Source organism: Sphaerodactylus townsendi, linkage group LG02 (assembly GCF_021028975.2).
Source record: "Sphaerodactylus townsendi isolate TG3544 linkage group LG02, MPM_Stown_v2.3, whole genome shotgun sequence".
In the NCBI taxonomy this organism is placed as follows: domain Eukaryota; kingdom Metazoa; phylum Chordata; class Lepidosauria; order Squamata; family Sphaerodactylidae; genus Sphaerodactylus; species Sphaerodactylus townsendi.
In genome coordinates, this window is record NC_059426.1 from 22927038 (window position 1) to 22942010 (window position 14973).

Here is a 14973-nt window from a genome sequence, read left to right on the forward strand (position 1 = left end):
AGCTTGTCAAGTAAGAGCTGTCAGGTTCCCTGCTCAAAATCTGCCGCTGGCTATTTGTTTTACCTCTCTTCTTCGGTCATGTGCTGATAAACTGTCGTCTGCTGGCGTAACATGGTCAATTCTAAATCCATCATTTGCGTCCGAAACAGGTTAAGGCTTCTCCGAACTATTTGAAGATCTTGGAATGTATTCTAGATGGGCATGGAGAAAGAAGAATCATTGGTACCCTGAGTTCCAGGTAAGGCAAGCAGGTGTCCCACTAAATTTTCTTTGACATCATCTAGGTGCTCCTGGAGGCCCGCAGCTGAGTAATAAGTTAGTCTTCCTGATGAAGGACTGGCCGGAGAGGATGTCGGAAAGAGCCTGAAGTGGGCTAGCAGCGGCTGAAAAAATCTGGCCAAGCTGGTTTCTCCTCTGCTCATGGGTATTTAAGGCTAGGCATGCCTGGCAAGTAAGCTGAAGAACAAAATCTAAAAAGCTCCTTCAGTCTAAGGGCCCCTTCCGCACACGCAAAATAATGCGTTTTCAAACCACTTTCACAACTGTTTGCAAGTGGATTTTGCTATTCCGCACAGCTTCAAAGAGCACTGAAAGCAGTTTGAAAGTGCATTATTCTGCATGTGCGGAATGAGCCTAATTTTTGGCCTGAGAGTCATAGCTCAGAATCAGAAGGGAGAGACCTACCCTTCACTCAGAAAACTTTTCCCCTCTTTCCCTTCTTTGTGTGACATCGATTTCTGAATTGTAAGCTGCTTTGGGTCCCAAAGGGTAGAAAGGCGGGACATAAACAAACAAAACAAAATTCCTCTCTGACTCAGGTTCCACTGCCTGTCTTGAAATAAGCTTAGGTTGGGGGCACAGGGAGGAACTGAATATGTGAAGAGAAAACTATTTTCTGCCACACCCAAACTTAAATATTTTTAGCGTTTTCTATATATTTCTAATTGCTGAAGTTTGAGCGATCTACATGCTTAAAATTTACAGAGGTATGTTCATCACGTATAGAACAACATTGAAGGAAAAGTGCCATTTACTTCATATAGAGGTAGAATGGATGATCTCTGAGTACTGTAAGAAGGTGATGTAATGTCGTGCCCTCTCATCACAGCATTCTAGAGAAAAAGAAACAACATATATTTATATAAATCAGTATGAAAGTATGAACAAGGCAGTTGCATGAAGAAAACTAAAGCAACAGGCAATGAGTGCAGAGCACTTACTGAAACTTCAGTGATATGGAGTAACGGGATTTGAACGGCACAAAAGAGGAATGTAGCAGCAGTTGGCTAGTGAACTCCAGATGGGTCTATAATCATTTAATGATTAATAATAAATTAATTTAATAATACATTAAATAATGTTCTGTTTTTAGGTAACTGAAATTTAAATTATGTTTTAATGTATGTTTTCACCTTGTTGTGAACCGCCCTGAGCCCTCAGGGGAGGGCGGTATGTAAAATTAATAATAAATAAATTAATAAAAATTTAACAATAAATTAATAATAAATTACCTGGCTTGTAATACGTTGTCTTAAGCTTTTCAGCAAAGTTTAACTAAGTCTTGTTACGAGTTTCCTTATAACACGAGTTAAGCTGAAGTTTCCAACTTCAAATGTATAATGTAAATTATATTTTGTACTGTGTGTATGTTTTACATTGCTAAGGCCTATGGGTATACAATAAATTGCCTGGCTTGACTTGAATGACCATTGCTTAAATACACAAACTTGACCCTCTTGTCTGGTCCCACTCTGTGAAGCCCACGTGTTATTTTGGAAGCATCACAGCCTAAAGCACTGAACTGTTGTGCATCTCTTCTTCCCACACAAGTTTTTCCTGTCAAAACAAAAATGGTACCTGAAATTTGAGACAGAGTGGATTTCTGTTCTGCGGTCACTCTGCTTTCATTTTGGGGCCTGTTCTAGAAATCTGAGCATTTTCATATAGTGACAGTTTAGCAGGAAAAGGGGAAATAAAGGCATGACCTTTTAATGCGTTGTAGGTAGTTCCATGGAGGAAAAAAATGAGCACTTGATTTTGTAATCCCTTCCTCCCTTGGGGGAAAGCTTACCTCAGAAGAGGTATGTATTTCTTCAAAATGGGATTTCTCTGTCTTGGAACAGATGTGTATGCAAGGAGGATGAAAGGGAACACTAAGGCTAGAGCAGAGGTCTGCAACCTGCGGCTCTGGACCTTTCAGCCTTATACTGCAGCTCCACATGGCCTGGAGGTTGGAGGGTAGTGTGGGCGTGTCCCTCCAGAGCAGCCGCCATCCCCCTCTGCCATCCCCGCGGCCGCCATCCCCCCCTCGGCCCCATGGAGCAGTCGGCTGCCTGCTCTGTGGAGCAGAGGGGGTTTCCCTGCCCGGCACCTCTGCCTCCCAGCGCTGGAAGGAAAGATGAGTGAAGGGGGCGAACCGGAGGCGGCTCCATGTGGAGCCACCTCTCCGGCTCAGTAGATCTGTGGGGCTGTGGAAAATGGGTCCCAATGGCTCTTTGGGTGGTAAAGGTTGCTGACCCCTGGGCTAGAGGGTCATGCCTCTCCACCTAGGCACAAGGGCTCAGGAATAATGTGCTAAACGCCTCCAAGTTTTCTGAGGAAAACTTGCTGTCTCTGTTTGGCAGATAAATTAATGGAACAGCAAAGAAAATCCTGTGCTTCCTGCAATAAAGGGCTTGGCTAGATCTCCCCCCCGCACCCGCCAAATAATTTGGGAGACAATGCATACACCTCTTTTGAAGACTGTCCAGAATAATTTAACCATCTGGACCCTGCTCAATCCAGAACATCTGTTGCATACAATACCCACTCCAAACTCCTTTGAGACCATGAAAAGGGTGTATGTATTAAATAATTATTATTGCAAACCTTCAACGCATCCATCAATACTGAAGGACTTTCAACAGTAACAAAATCCCAATCCCTCGACGCAAACCCGGGAATTTGTTTTCAGCCTGTGCATAACACTATCCCTTCAGACAATTTTGTGAGTTGCCCTTTCCAGTGTTTCACTGAAGACTCAGGCAGGAAGCACAGCATGCTGATTAAGTATTGGGAAGATTTCCCCTTTGAGATTAGTAAGGCCTTACTTTTGTTTTATCCTTAATTGGGGTTAACTTCCAAATATTATGTAACAGTCTCACAACTGACATTTTGCAAACACAATATAGACTAGCTCTGAAAGTAATGTAGCACCCACAGTGAATATATTTTTTTAAATAATGGCTCTTGAAATTGTCCTAATCGTGTAAGAGCAGAGTTTTTATGGAGATCAGTGGACTTCAGTGAAATGTAGGACATTTCCATTCTGTCATACAGAAAATTTAGTCTGGATCCAGCCTTAGATCTCAAAATGGCACCCTGAAACCAGGTGCAAGTTCAGGCTCTGATTTTAGATTGCCCAACGAACAATTAATCACTCACAAAAACGTTATGCTCATCCTAGGCCAGTGATGGCGAACCTTTTAGAGATCAAATGCCAGGGGTGGAGCAAGGGGAAACTGCATCTGGGCCCTGAGCCCCTGCCATGCCCCTGTCCTGCCCTGGAATGCCCCTGCCCCCAGAACACCCTTGCCACGCCCCCACAGGGGTGCGCTCCCAGTGGATCGTGCACCCCTTACCCCCTTGGTGCTCTGCCACTGCCAAGTGCCCAAACTGGGGCAAGAACATGCGTGCCCACAAAGAGGGCTCTGAGTGTCACCTCTGGCACACGTGCCATAGGTCCGCTACCACAGCCCTAGACCTACAGTGCGCTGCATTCAGAAAGGAAAGCATACTGGAATATATCACAGGACTATTAAGTGCAAATGGAGAAAATCTCAAAGTGAGCTTTGCAAGGTTTAATTAAGTGAAAATAACTTTTTAAAGCCAAAGAGTGAAAGTTTAACAATTGAATCAAGTGGTTTATATGTGCGTGTTGTGTATGAAAAAGGTGTTCCCAATGTTTCAATTCAATTTTCACTGGAAACATCTGGAAATATCTGTTCCGATATATTTCTTCCTCTAGGTTTCTGTGCTAGCTTTATTTGGCTTTCGCACAAATATCACTTGCTCCACCAGTGTTCACAGCAGCACTTGAAAATGGCTAGTTTTCAGGTACACAGCACAAAAGAACTATTTGGACAGCCAATGGTTCAGAGCCAGCAACCGGGACAAACAGCCTTTTGTTCAAGCAGGCAGACAAGTCCTGTACCCAGCATAAGCAAGCCTTGAGCTCCATTGTCTGCTACAAACATGCCATAATTATGTTGAAAGAACACACACAAGAAGCAGTGGAGCAGTTAGCAGATGAGTGCTGAGCAGAGAGAATGTCTCAGCACGAGCTCCGTTCTGTCATCATTTGATATTTTGGGTTGTTTCTCAGTAAACAAAGATACCACTGAACTGCTGGAGAAATAAGAGTGAAACAGTGCAATGTGCTCTGATGTTCTGTTTTCATGCAAACATGCTGGCCAAAGATTTATATGTCTAGCAAGGCAAAACATGTCATGACTAAAGCAGCTACCCCCCCCCCCCCATCTCTGTGCCCGACAGCAGAACGGAAGATCATTCTGCTTGGCAGCATGGCCAGATTGCCATCCAAGGAAAGCAACAGGGAAGGCAACTGCAGGCATGATTTACACCCACTCTTTGCCTCCTGGTCCTGCGCAACTGCCCAGGAGGTGCAAGGCAAACCCCTGAAGTGCTGACAGCGTAACAGAGCTTGGCTGTCTTTGGCAAAATACAGCCCTTCCTTGCTTCTTCACCACCTTGATGTGTGACAAAACAACAGAATCTTCACAGCTAGATTCTGCCTCCACCTGCCTCCCTGGGACTTGGACCTAGAACAACGGCTTACCTCAGAATAAATAAATGTAATTCCTTCAGGACAGATGGGCCAACTCCGGCTTATAGGTCAGGGCCCAGCTGTGGTGGATCTACGCTGCTTCCTCTGGCCCCCCTCCCCAGCAGCCTTTTCCAGCCCTGGGAAAACTGATTCTCTGGGGTCAGGAAGCTGCCCAGGAGAGGGAAGAGGGGGGCAGAATTGCTCCCTCCGACCCTTTCTGTGAAAGGAGCACCAGTGACAGAAGAGAAAGAAGTAGTGATTTCCCTGAAGCGAGCTTTGGCTACTGCAAGATGTAATGTGTTGCCATCAGCTATTTTGGACGAGAGATTTAAGAATATGGAACGTGATAAAAGGGTTTGTTCTTGTGATCTGGTTACTGTCGAAACACTTGATCACTCTCTGTTTGTCTGTCCTAAATATGATAAGATACGGATGAAATATATGAATTCCATTTTCTTGCAGTGTTCTCAATGGCAGGAGTGTTATAAAATTCCCTGTCTCCAAGAAATCTTGTCTAGTTTTTATGCCAATAAAGGCTAGTTGTTGCTGCTGTTGTTAGTGATTTCCCTCCCTTTCCATTGCAGCTCTCCAGCCCACATGACTATTACGCTATGTGGATCTTGCATTGCTGGGAATTAACGTTACCAGGGTCAGAAATGGATGCTGGGAGAGGGGAGAACAGGGAAGGACCACAACCCTTATGCAGTCTTCACACAGTCCTTCAGCGAGACCCGACCTGTTTTGTTTTTTACAGCTATACCCGCTCCTCCATACACAAGCTCAACTCTCTCTCTTACCTGGGACAAGTTCTGCAAAGAGCTTCGGATATCGTGCAAGACCCTCCGCAGTTGCATTTCGACAGTGGATGGAGGATGCACAGGCTGAGGCTGGTGGGAGTGGCCGAGGCTCCTCAAAGAGTGAGGACAGCCGAAAGGAGAAGGCAAGCCACTGCAGGAGGACCCCGGGGTACTTGGGATGCTGCGTGTACTGAATGTTCTCGCATGAGCGCACAGAGGCCTCTCTAGGAAATCGGAATGAAGAGAGTGGAGCGAACACGACGACTGAGACAAGTGTGCCGGGAGATGCAACGGGCAGCTCTGGATCCTGTTCCGGCAGGGCTCTTCTGCTACCTTGCTTGATCCTGGCAGGGACGTTCCTTTTCTAGTGGATGAAGTGGCGATAAAAAGTGTGGATTTGCACCGTGGAGGGCTGTCATTTGCCCCCTCGTCAGATTTCACTTCTTCGTCTTCCTTCCCTCCCTCTTCTTCATCTGTGTTGTACTTATAAGTAAAAGAAGGTGGGCTGCACAGAGTCTGTTTGCCTGGATTCAGTTGGACATTTACTGAGGAGACAACTTTCACAGGGTTTAGTAGTGTGGTCGGGAGGGACTGGGAGCGCCGGAGGGGGTAGCTGAGGTTGGCGATTTGGTTCCTGTGCCTGAAAAGAAGGTCTTTCGATTTTAGAAGAGTGCGTCCAGCTCTGGAATCGGATGAACTGCCGAGTTTTTTCTGGGCTCTTTCCAAGGCAATGCTAACCCGGTCTACAGAAGAAGGGGAGGAGCTGGTACTTTCTATGGAGGACATAGATTTGAGAATGTGGTGAGTTTTATACTCAGGAAACTCACACTCACTGCTTCTATCTAAATCGCTTTCTTCGCTGTCTTCTTCCAACACTTCAAACGTAACCTGCTGTACAGGAACGTCATCATTTTTTCCCAGGAAACTTCCTTGGCCAAACTCTGTGTCTTCTCCAGATTCAGCTTCATCAGGTTTGCCTTCTGGAACGTTCTCACCTTCTCCTGCTTTTGCCTCAGAAGCCATGTCACCCAGCTGCCGCTCTACTTCTGAAAGGAGATATTTCTCCTCATCAAGCTCATTGAAGCAAGACGGCTGTTCGGCTACTGGTGTTTTGAGTTCTTCACTGTAACATGTAACGGTTGTTTCACTGTCACAGCTATCAGCACTGCTGCCCATGGCCTGCAATGACTCGTGTGCCTGAGGAAGTACACAGGATGAAAAATTAAATATTTCCAGAAGTATTTGTGCCCCCATATAAAGAAAAGTTAACAAGAGAAGGTGAGTATAGCCAGAGTGTTGGATGAGGTATCTGGGAAACCTATGTTCACATTCCCACAGTCCAATGAACCTGAGAGTACTGTGTGGATAAAATGGAGACAAGGGGAGAAGATGGCAATCCACTTCACTTATATAATCCACGTACCACAAGACAGGTAAAAAGATTGTTTAAGACGGGTCGACTTCCATATTAAAAACACAAATGCACAAACATTTCAAACATTCTACAGACGATCAGAAAGGCACATGAGCTCTCTACAGAAGAGTGGAGTAAAACATATCAAATAAATATGTTTCAGAGACACAATATTACAGGTTGTATCCAATACTAGATTTCTGAAGGCAGAAGAATATTTATAGAGATATATGTTAATCCACCATTTTTGAAAAGACTCGCTTGTTTAGCGATTAAAAAACGGTTTGGGGGAAATAACATGGGGCAGACTCGTTTTGGGGGCGGGATCTGTGCAAAGTCTCCCCTCAAAACAGGTTTTTTTAAGCGTCCTACACCTGTGTTTATTGGCGGGTGCAGCAAGGGCCTGAGTTCAGTCAGCAAAGCAACTTTTCTTTACTCTCAACAGTCTACCAAATTTAAAATCCAGGTATGCTAAAAACAGTTGTTCACCATGCCATTCATCAGGAGTTCCGAATGTGTGGCCAAATATATTTCTGAGCAGTACTGAATAGACTTCCTCTGAGAAGACAAAGGGTTGACAAACAGTAGATCAAATACTTCCTGTAATTGCCCTCCTCTCCCAACATGCTCTGCTCCCACTGTGTCATTTTTTTTGTAACAGCTGACCGAAAGAGAAGTGAGGCAGTGAAAAGTCACACAGACTACATTTTTAGTTTCATCATCCAGCCGCCGCCATGGAAGTAGCTTTGGTAATCCACTTCAGTTATGCAATCTACATATCACAAAATGGGTACCACAAAAGATTGCATTACATGGGGTGACTTCCACATTAAAAACATGGACGCATAAATTCCCTTCCAAACATTATACGGGCAATCAGAAAGGCACATGACCTAGCGACAGCCCACACATCCCACCATATGTGGAACACATAAGATGGGGTTGAGTAAACCCATCTCAATAATAAATCAGTCATTAAAAAAAAGACTGTCCTGTTAGGAAAGATGAAGAATGAGCCTGTGAAAGGGTGGACAAGGAAGCAACGTGCAGCTGTTGTCAAGGTGAAGCCCCAAAGAGACCACTTCTGCTTTCCACAAGCTCATGTGATGGGGGCCCATGCTCTCGCCACACGCAGCTGTTCCAGAGTTCAAAAAGGGAACCATGTGCATCTAAACAGGGATTTTGACCTCTAGCTGAAATTTAGCCAAATGTTCAAAGCAGATCAACTAATTTTTCACATAATCCCACATGGGTAGTTGCATGAAAAGGAAACACAGAAAATACCATGTCTACTATGAAAATGGAACATAGAAGATACCATGTCTGTCATATTTTTATGACATTGCTCCACTCAAGTGTTCAGGAGGGCTTATATAGCCTGCCACCCTTCTCCAGGCTACCCTTGATACTTCTGTAAGGTACGCTAAACTGATACAGCATCATCCAGAGGATTTCTAGGATATCATCAGAATATCCCTAGTCTAGCACTCTAACCACTACACCAGACTGACTCTGGGGATCTTTATACTTAAATATCAGTGATTAGAAACAGCTTGGGGACACTTGGAAGGGATGTTGTACAAAATTTATAGCCATAAGGGAACTCATATGATTTTTCAGTGAGATACTGTTCCCCCTTATATGAATCGAAGTAGGAACTTACACCCACATATAGGCTCTTCCAGAGAAGAAAATGGTTGAAAAAAAAGATTAAATGGCCAAGAGGAGAATAAAAATGAGATCTCTGCTGCGGAGCTTCATTAACCACGAGGAGCTACAGGCACAGAAAAATAAGTCCTAGCAAAAGTTAGCTCGAATTGGGAGTGGGAGGGTGGGAGCAGCTACGGTCTTCATGGTTTTTTGGGCAGCGTTTTATCTTTTATATTACTATGGGATCTGACATGAATGGCACAATCGTAAGTATACATGTTCAGTAGTCAGTCCCACTGAGCACAATGCTGGTTCTTCGCTGTTCAAGTATATTAAGGACTGCAGCCTAATTATTGGAAACATTATCAGGGTGCAGGGGATCGTGTGCTGATTGTCTCTGCTTAAAATCCAGACATCAGTTTCTTAAGTGCCCTGAAAGAGGAGGAAAATCAACTTTCCTTTCTGTACTTTTCTTCTGAACCTATTGAGCTGTCAAAGAAAAAGTTGTAACAGTAGAGGGCACCAATTTATCATATATGTGTAGAACAGCAAGCAGTTCAGATATTCTTAACAAAAAAGCCACCGCAGCAATTATATTCAGATTTCTTTCTGTTCTGTTGTTTTTGCAATGTGCAGGAAAGATCTAGACAGTCACTCCTTCAAGAATGCCACGGCACAAGCCATGCTTGTTTCGTCTCAAGTCAACATTACATATTGCCAGGATGTCAATGCATCCATTCATCCAACAAGCAGAAGTTACTCAAGACACCAACAAGCAATTGTTTTGTTTCTTTGTCCCCTCCTTTTTTCCTAACTGAGAACTTGAGCTAATGTGACTCAGCTATGCATGGAGTAAAGGAACAAAGTTGTTGGTCGGTGCGATTTTGTCACAAAGGCAAGCGAATGTTAAATCGCTTGCTTGTACCCTACCCCCTCCACCTGACGAAGTCTGAGGCTCCTTCTGCACATGCAGAATAATGCACTTTCAATCCACTTCCACAATTGTTTGCAAGTGGATTTTGCTATTCTGCACAGTAAAACCCAGCTGCAAAGTGCATTGAAAATGGATTGAAAGTGCATTAATCTGCATGTGCAGAAGGGGCTTGAGGCTTTCCTCCAGTCTCAGCAGCCTTCTTCTGACTGAAAAAAACTCCTTAAACAGAAAAAGGTGTCAAACTTTAATGAGCAGAGTACACACCAGGACACAAGCCAAACTTTTCAGTATTCTAACACCTAAATACCAGCGGAGCCTTTTGTTTACCTTGGGACTGAGCTTGCATGCTGTAAGATTAAAATATGTTTGTCAATCAATTCTTACATAATTTTATGCTCAGTGATTAGCCTGGGAATCAGTGTGGTGGGAGAGGGAGGCAGGGGGGAAGACATGGTTTTACCATAGAGTTTCTGGCAGTTCCTAGAGCGACCATCATTTCTGGATATTCCTTGGAAGTGACATCATTGTGTAGGTGACACCAGCCAGTTTTTAAACAGTTTTCATTTAATTTTTAATTTCCCTTGTCTCCACTTTAAGCAGGGAGATTGGGAACTTAAGATGGGGGGATCTCCTGCTCTATCTATTACTCTATTTTCTTGTAAAACCCCCCCCCCCCAAAGTACTTTAGTATATCACAACAGGATTGGACTTTTAGTTAATTGCAACTATCTACCTGAATCCCAAATGGGTAAGTGGATAAGAAGCAAATAACTGCCTCAGTGATAAATACAGTTGAAAAAGGGTGCTCTCAGCTTGCAAGAGAGCTGTTTCTCTGGTTTGGCATTCAACTAGATTGTGGATGGATCTGGAATGGTTTCCGTATTTCAGTCATGCTGCTTAAGATTGACTTTTGATTGTCAGAGTTACACTTGGGACTTAGCATGAGGCAACTCTACTCAGGAATGTCTCATCAATCACAGCAACATAATGTTAACACACCCTTCTCAACAAGGGGAGAAATCCCTCATCATTACATTTTGAGATTTGAGATGTCTAAGATGTTGGCTGAAAGCAGGAGGAATGGAAGGAAATAAAAGAACCTTTGAACATTCTGTTTAAAGAGACATCTCCAACCACACTAAGTAAAAATACTGATTGTAACACCTGCCTTACGATCTTATCGGTTAAAATTTTCAAAGGGAAGAGAAGCATCCGAGCAATCAGATAATCAGCAATTATGTAGAAAGAATGAACTTCAACCATGAAATCATAGTGCCTAGAAAAGGAGTCAGTTATCAAGTCTTGGTAAAGAAGCGGAGGGCATGCCATTTTCTACTTCTTCCATGGACAAGTTAGGTCTTTGTCAAGAATTGTTTATACATATTTGGAAATGGCAGGATTTCCCCCCCTTCTTTTTAAAAAGAAAATATGGAACTAAATACTGGTAAATGCTCCACATATCTTCACTATGTGTACATGCACTGCCCTTATCATAGCATAATGTGACTTGCCAGAAAAGAGGGCCCTACCTCCTAGAATGGTTTCCTTCCATCTTTGAAACACTGGTGAATGCTCCACGCATTGTGGTAAATGTCTTCGGCCGAAGAGAAGTGTATATGGGCCAGTGGCATAGTGGTTAAGAGCAGGTGTACTCTAATCCGGAGGAATCGGGTTTGATTCCCCGCTCTGCTGCATGAGCTGTGGAGGCTTATCTGGGGAATTCAGATTAGCTTGTGCACTCCCATACACACCAGCTGGGTGACCTTGGGCTAGTCACAGTTCTTCGGAGCTCTCTCAGTCCCACCCACCTCACAGGGTGTTTGTTGTGAGGGGGGAAGGGAAAGGAGTTTGTAAGCCCCTTTGAGTCTCCTTATAGGAGAGAAAGGGGGAATATAAACCCAACGCTTCTTCTTCTAGTTATTGGTCTTTTTAAATGTCCCCTAACATAATGTGACTTATGCAATTTTTTTGAACTGTCCAAATTTTCTTTTGGAACAGAAAAATTTCACCTCTGGAATGGGACATTTTTCAACATCCTGGGAAATGGTGAATATAAGAAGTTGTAAAAAGAGAAGCATATTTGGAAGTAGGAGTAAGACAACTTTTCAGTAGCTGCTGGGTGGTCCAGGCAAGGCAATGCACGGTAAACTTACCTGCAGCTGATTTAGCAAGAAGCAATCTGTGGAAGAATCCTCTGCAAAGCCGCTGCTGTCAGAATGCTGACTTGCAGATCGTAAAAGCTGATCTGGGGAAAGAAAGAAGGGCAGGAATGAAACATAGATATGTAGGCCACATATTGTGAGCCAACACATTCACATGGCATATTTGGGTATCAAGAGGACAGATGCACTTATTTGTGGAATACAGGTTTCTAGCCTGTCCCCAAAACTTTGAAATGACTACAAAAAATGGGAAGTGACAGGACTTGATTTCCTAAATCTCACTACAAGCACCAAAAAATGCAAGAATGATTTTCTTTTTGCATGCCATTACAAGACCTAATTTCAAAAACAAAGCACACACTCTCAAAAAGTGTCTTACTTGTGAACTTGCTACTGGCAATGCAATAGCAACCATTTTTTCACATTTTTATTTCCTGTTTTGCACGACCGGGAAACGTAGCTCATTCAAATTTCACAGGAGCATCACGCAGTTTATGCAAGAACCACTAATTTTATGAGCCTCCCTTAACGGGAGAGAGCTTCAAAATGTAAAGCTTTCATGAACCTCAGAAAAACAGCTTGCACAGACCTGCTCTACTGATATACACAGCTCACCAACCGTGCACAGTGGCCATCCAAGTATTTCAGAACTCTGCAAAGTATCTGCAGCTAGGCCATCCCAGAGATGGTGGAAAGTGCCAGAAATTTGCCGCGGACTTATGGCAACCCAAAACCCATAGGGTTTTTGAGGCAAGCGAGGAACCGATCTGGTTTGGCATTGGGAGAGGTGGGTTTGTCGCCCTCTGCTATTGTTATTGTTTATGGAATGTATTGCTTTTTACATAGTCGATGTCATTGTTTTTATCTTATCTGTTGTTCACCGCCCTGAGCCCTGCGGGGGAGGGCGGGTTATAGATGTATAGAAATGATAAAATACTAATAATTGTCTGCACCTGTGTGGCAACCACAGACTTCCTGGGTGGTCTTCCACCCAAGACCGAACCAGGGCTGGACCTGCTCTGCTTTCATGTCTGATAAGATCAAGATACCCTGGATAATCCAGGTGACTGGAAAGGACTTCAAGCCTAATGAATTCAGAATAATATATCAGCATGGTGTAGTGGTTAAGAGCAATGGACTCTGATCTGGAGAGTTAGGTTTGATTCCCCACTCCTTCATATGAGTGACAGACTCCCATCCGGTGAACAGGATGCGTTTCCCTGCTCCTACCTATGAAGCCTGCTGGGTGACCTTGGGCCAGTCACAATTCTCTCAAGAACTCTGTCAGCCCCTCCTGCCTCACAAGCTATCTGTTGTGGGGAGAGGAAAGGAAGGAGTTTGTAAGCCACTTTAAGACTCCACGCAGGACAGAAATCCAAACTCTTCTTCTTCTATCTAAATCTCCACCGACTTCACTGGGCCTCATTTGTGTACCAAGGATCAAAACACCTCAGTTTATGTTCATGCTAAGTGAAGGATCTGTTGAATTTGGGTCAAATCCTTCCTGTACAAATACATATTGGGAGAGAAACGGTCCTCAAGTCCTAGTAAAATAACAATTATGCTACATCTGGTCATGAGGACATTTTAGGATAGATCTTACACTATGCCCATGGTGGCGAACCTATGGCACTCCAGATGTTCATGAACTACAATTCCCATCAGCCCTTGCCAGCATGGCCAATTGACCATGCTGACAGGGGCTGATGGGAATTGTAGTCCATGAACATCTGGAGTGCCATAGGTTCACCACCACTGCACTATGCTATTGTGGCCGTTCTCCCATGGTTCCAGTCCAGGGGTAGGGAACCTGCGGCTCTCCAGATGTTCAGGAACTACAATTCCCATCAGCCCCTACCAGCATGGCCAATTGGCCATGCTGACAGAGGCTGATGGGAGTTGTAGTTCCTGAACATCTGGAGAGCCGCAGGTTCCCTACCCCTGTTCCAGTCCATGTTGCTATTGCAATGCCTGTACCTGGAAGTGATGTGCCAGAAACCGGTGACACAGTTGTGCCACACAGCACTGTAATGTGCTGCTCAGCACCAAAGCAGAGCATAAGCAGTACACTGGACAATCCCACATGATCTCCAGCATGCAAATTCCCTTACCAGACAAGCATAGTACAGGACAGAGCCACAGGTAAGACACCACACCTGCAGCACAAAAACTGGACTTCAGCCTATAGCTAGCAACAAAGAGTTTGAACAAATATGAAAAACTGATCTGCATGATAATTCTCTTTGCTTCCTTCCACCTCCACCCCAGCAAATTGTGCTCCACCAAGAATACTTGGCTACAACATCAGTTGTTGAGGCGAAGGTTTTCTCTCAGAGCAGATTTCCACAAAGCATTTCCATATGCATATACAGAGTTAGGCCAGGGAAGTATAAAATTAAAGCCAAGGAACAGCCACGTTTGGGTATTCTTTCCTCCCAACGTGTGATAGATAGCACTACCACTGAGATGAAAAATTCCTGTGTTACAAAGCATGTTCCCATATGAGAATTTGTTTATTAATATACAATGCTGGAATCAGCCCTGAGTTTCTTCACCAGAGATATTAGCCATCTGTAAATAATTCCAGCATGGCTTTATTTACTGAAATTTATTCCTTACTACCCTCAGCCCTCGGTTGCCTTCAAAACAAGCAGGCTGAACTATGTATTTACTTAACTTAAAAGTAACGAGGGATGAGCAATAGCATAATAAATTGGTATTTCTCTAGTACAGATTATACTATTACTTGTCTAAGGATCTCAGAGCTGCAGACGTAGTTCTGCTTACCCCATTTTATCATCATAGCAGCTTTGAGAATTAGGTAGGCAGAGGCCCCTTCCACACATGCAGAATAATGCACATTCAATCCACTTTCACGATTGTTTGAAAGTGGATTTTGCTATTCCGCACAGTAAAATTCAGCTTCAAAGTGGATTGAAAATGGATTGAAAGTGCATTATTCTGTGCGTGCAGAAAGGGGCCAGAGAGGGCGCGACTGTACTAAGGTCACCTAATAAGCTTTGATGGGTGAGTAGGGGTTTGACCCAGAATCAGTAGCCCAAAACTGTAACCACTACACCACACTGGTCCCCAGAATGTCCACTAGCATGGCAGGATGCAGCATGGATAAATTATGGCTCCATTAGATGGCGGGGGATGGGGGGGAGAAGAAGAACAATGTGCTGTTGAGT

The 14973-nt window shown here is 44.0% G+C and overlaps 1 protein-coding gene across 6 annotated transcripts in view; it reads right to left on the reverse strand.

The window, feature by feature from the left end:
- The window catches only part of ITPRID2 (ITPR interacting domain containing 2), an 87877-nt gene that overhangs the window by 13061 nt on the left and 59843 nt on the right, over positions 1 to 14973 (reverse strand). For all 6 annotated transcript variants that reach the window (XM_048485971.1, XM_048485970.1, XM_048485973.1 and 3 more), the window contains exons 10-13: positions 11774 to 11865; positions 5623 to 6819; positions 1035 to 1112; positions 64 to 191 (exon numbers count right to left, since the gene is read on the reverse strand). In XM_048485971.1, coding sequence (XP_048341928.1) covers positions 64 to 191; positions 1035 to 1112; positions 5623 to 6819; positions 11774 to 11865 — 1495 coding nt within the window. The remainder of the gene's footprint in view (positions 1 to 63; positions 192 to 1034; positions 1113 to 5622; positions 6820 to 11773; positions 11866 to 14973) is intronic.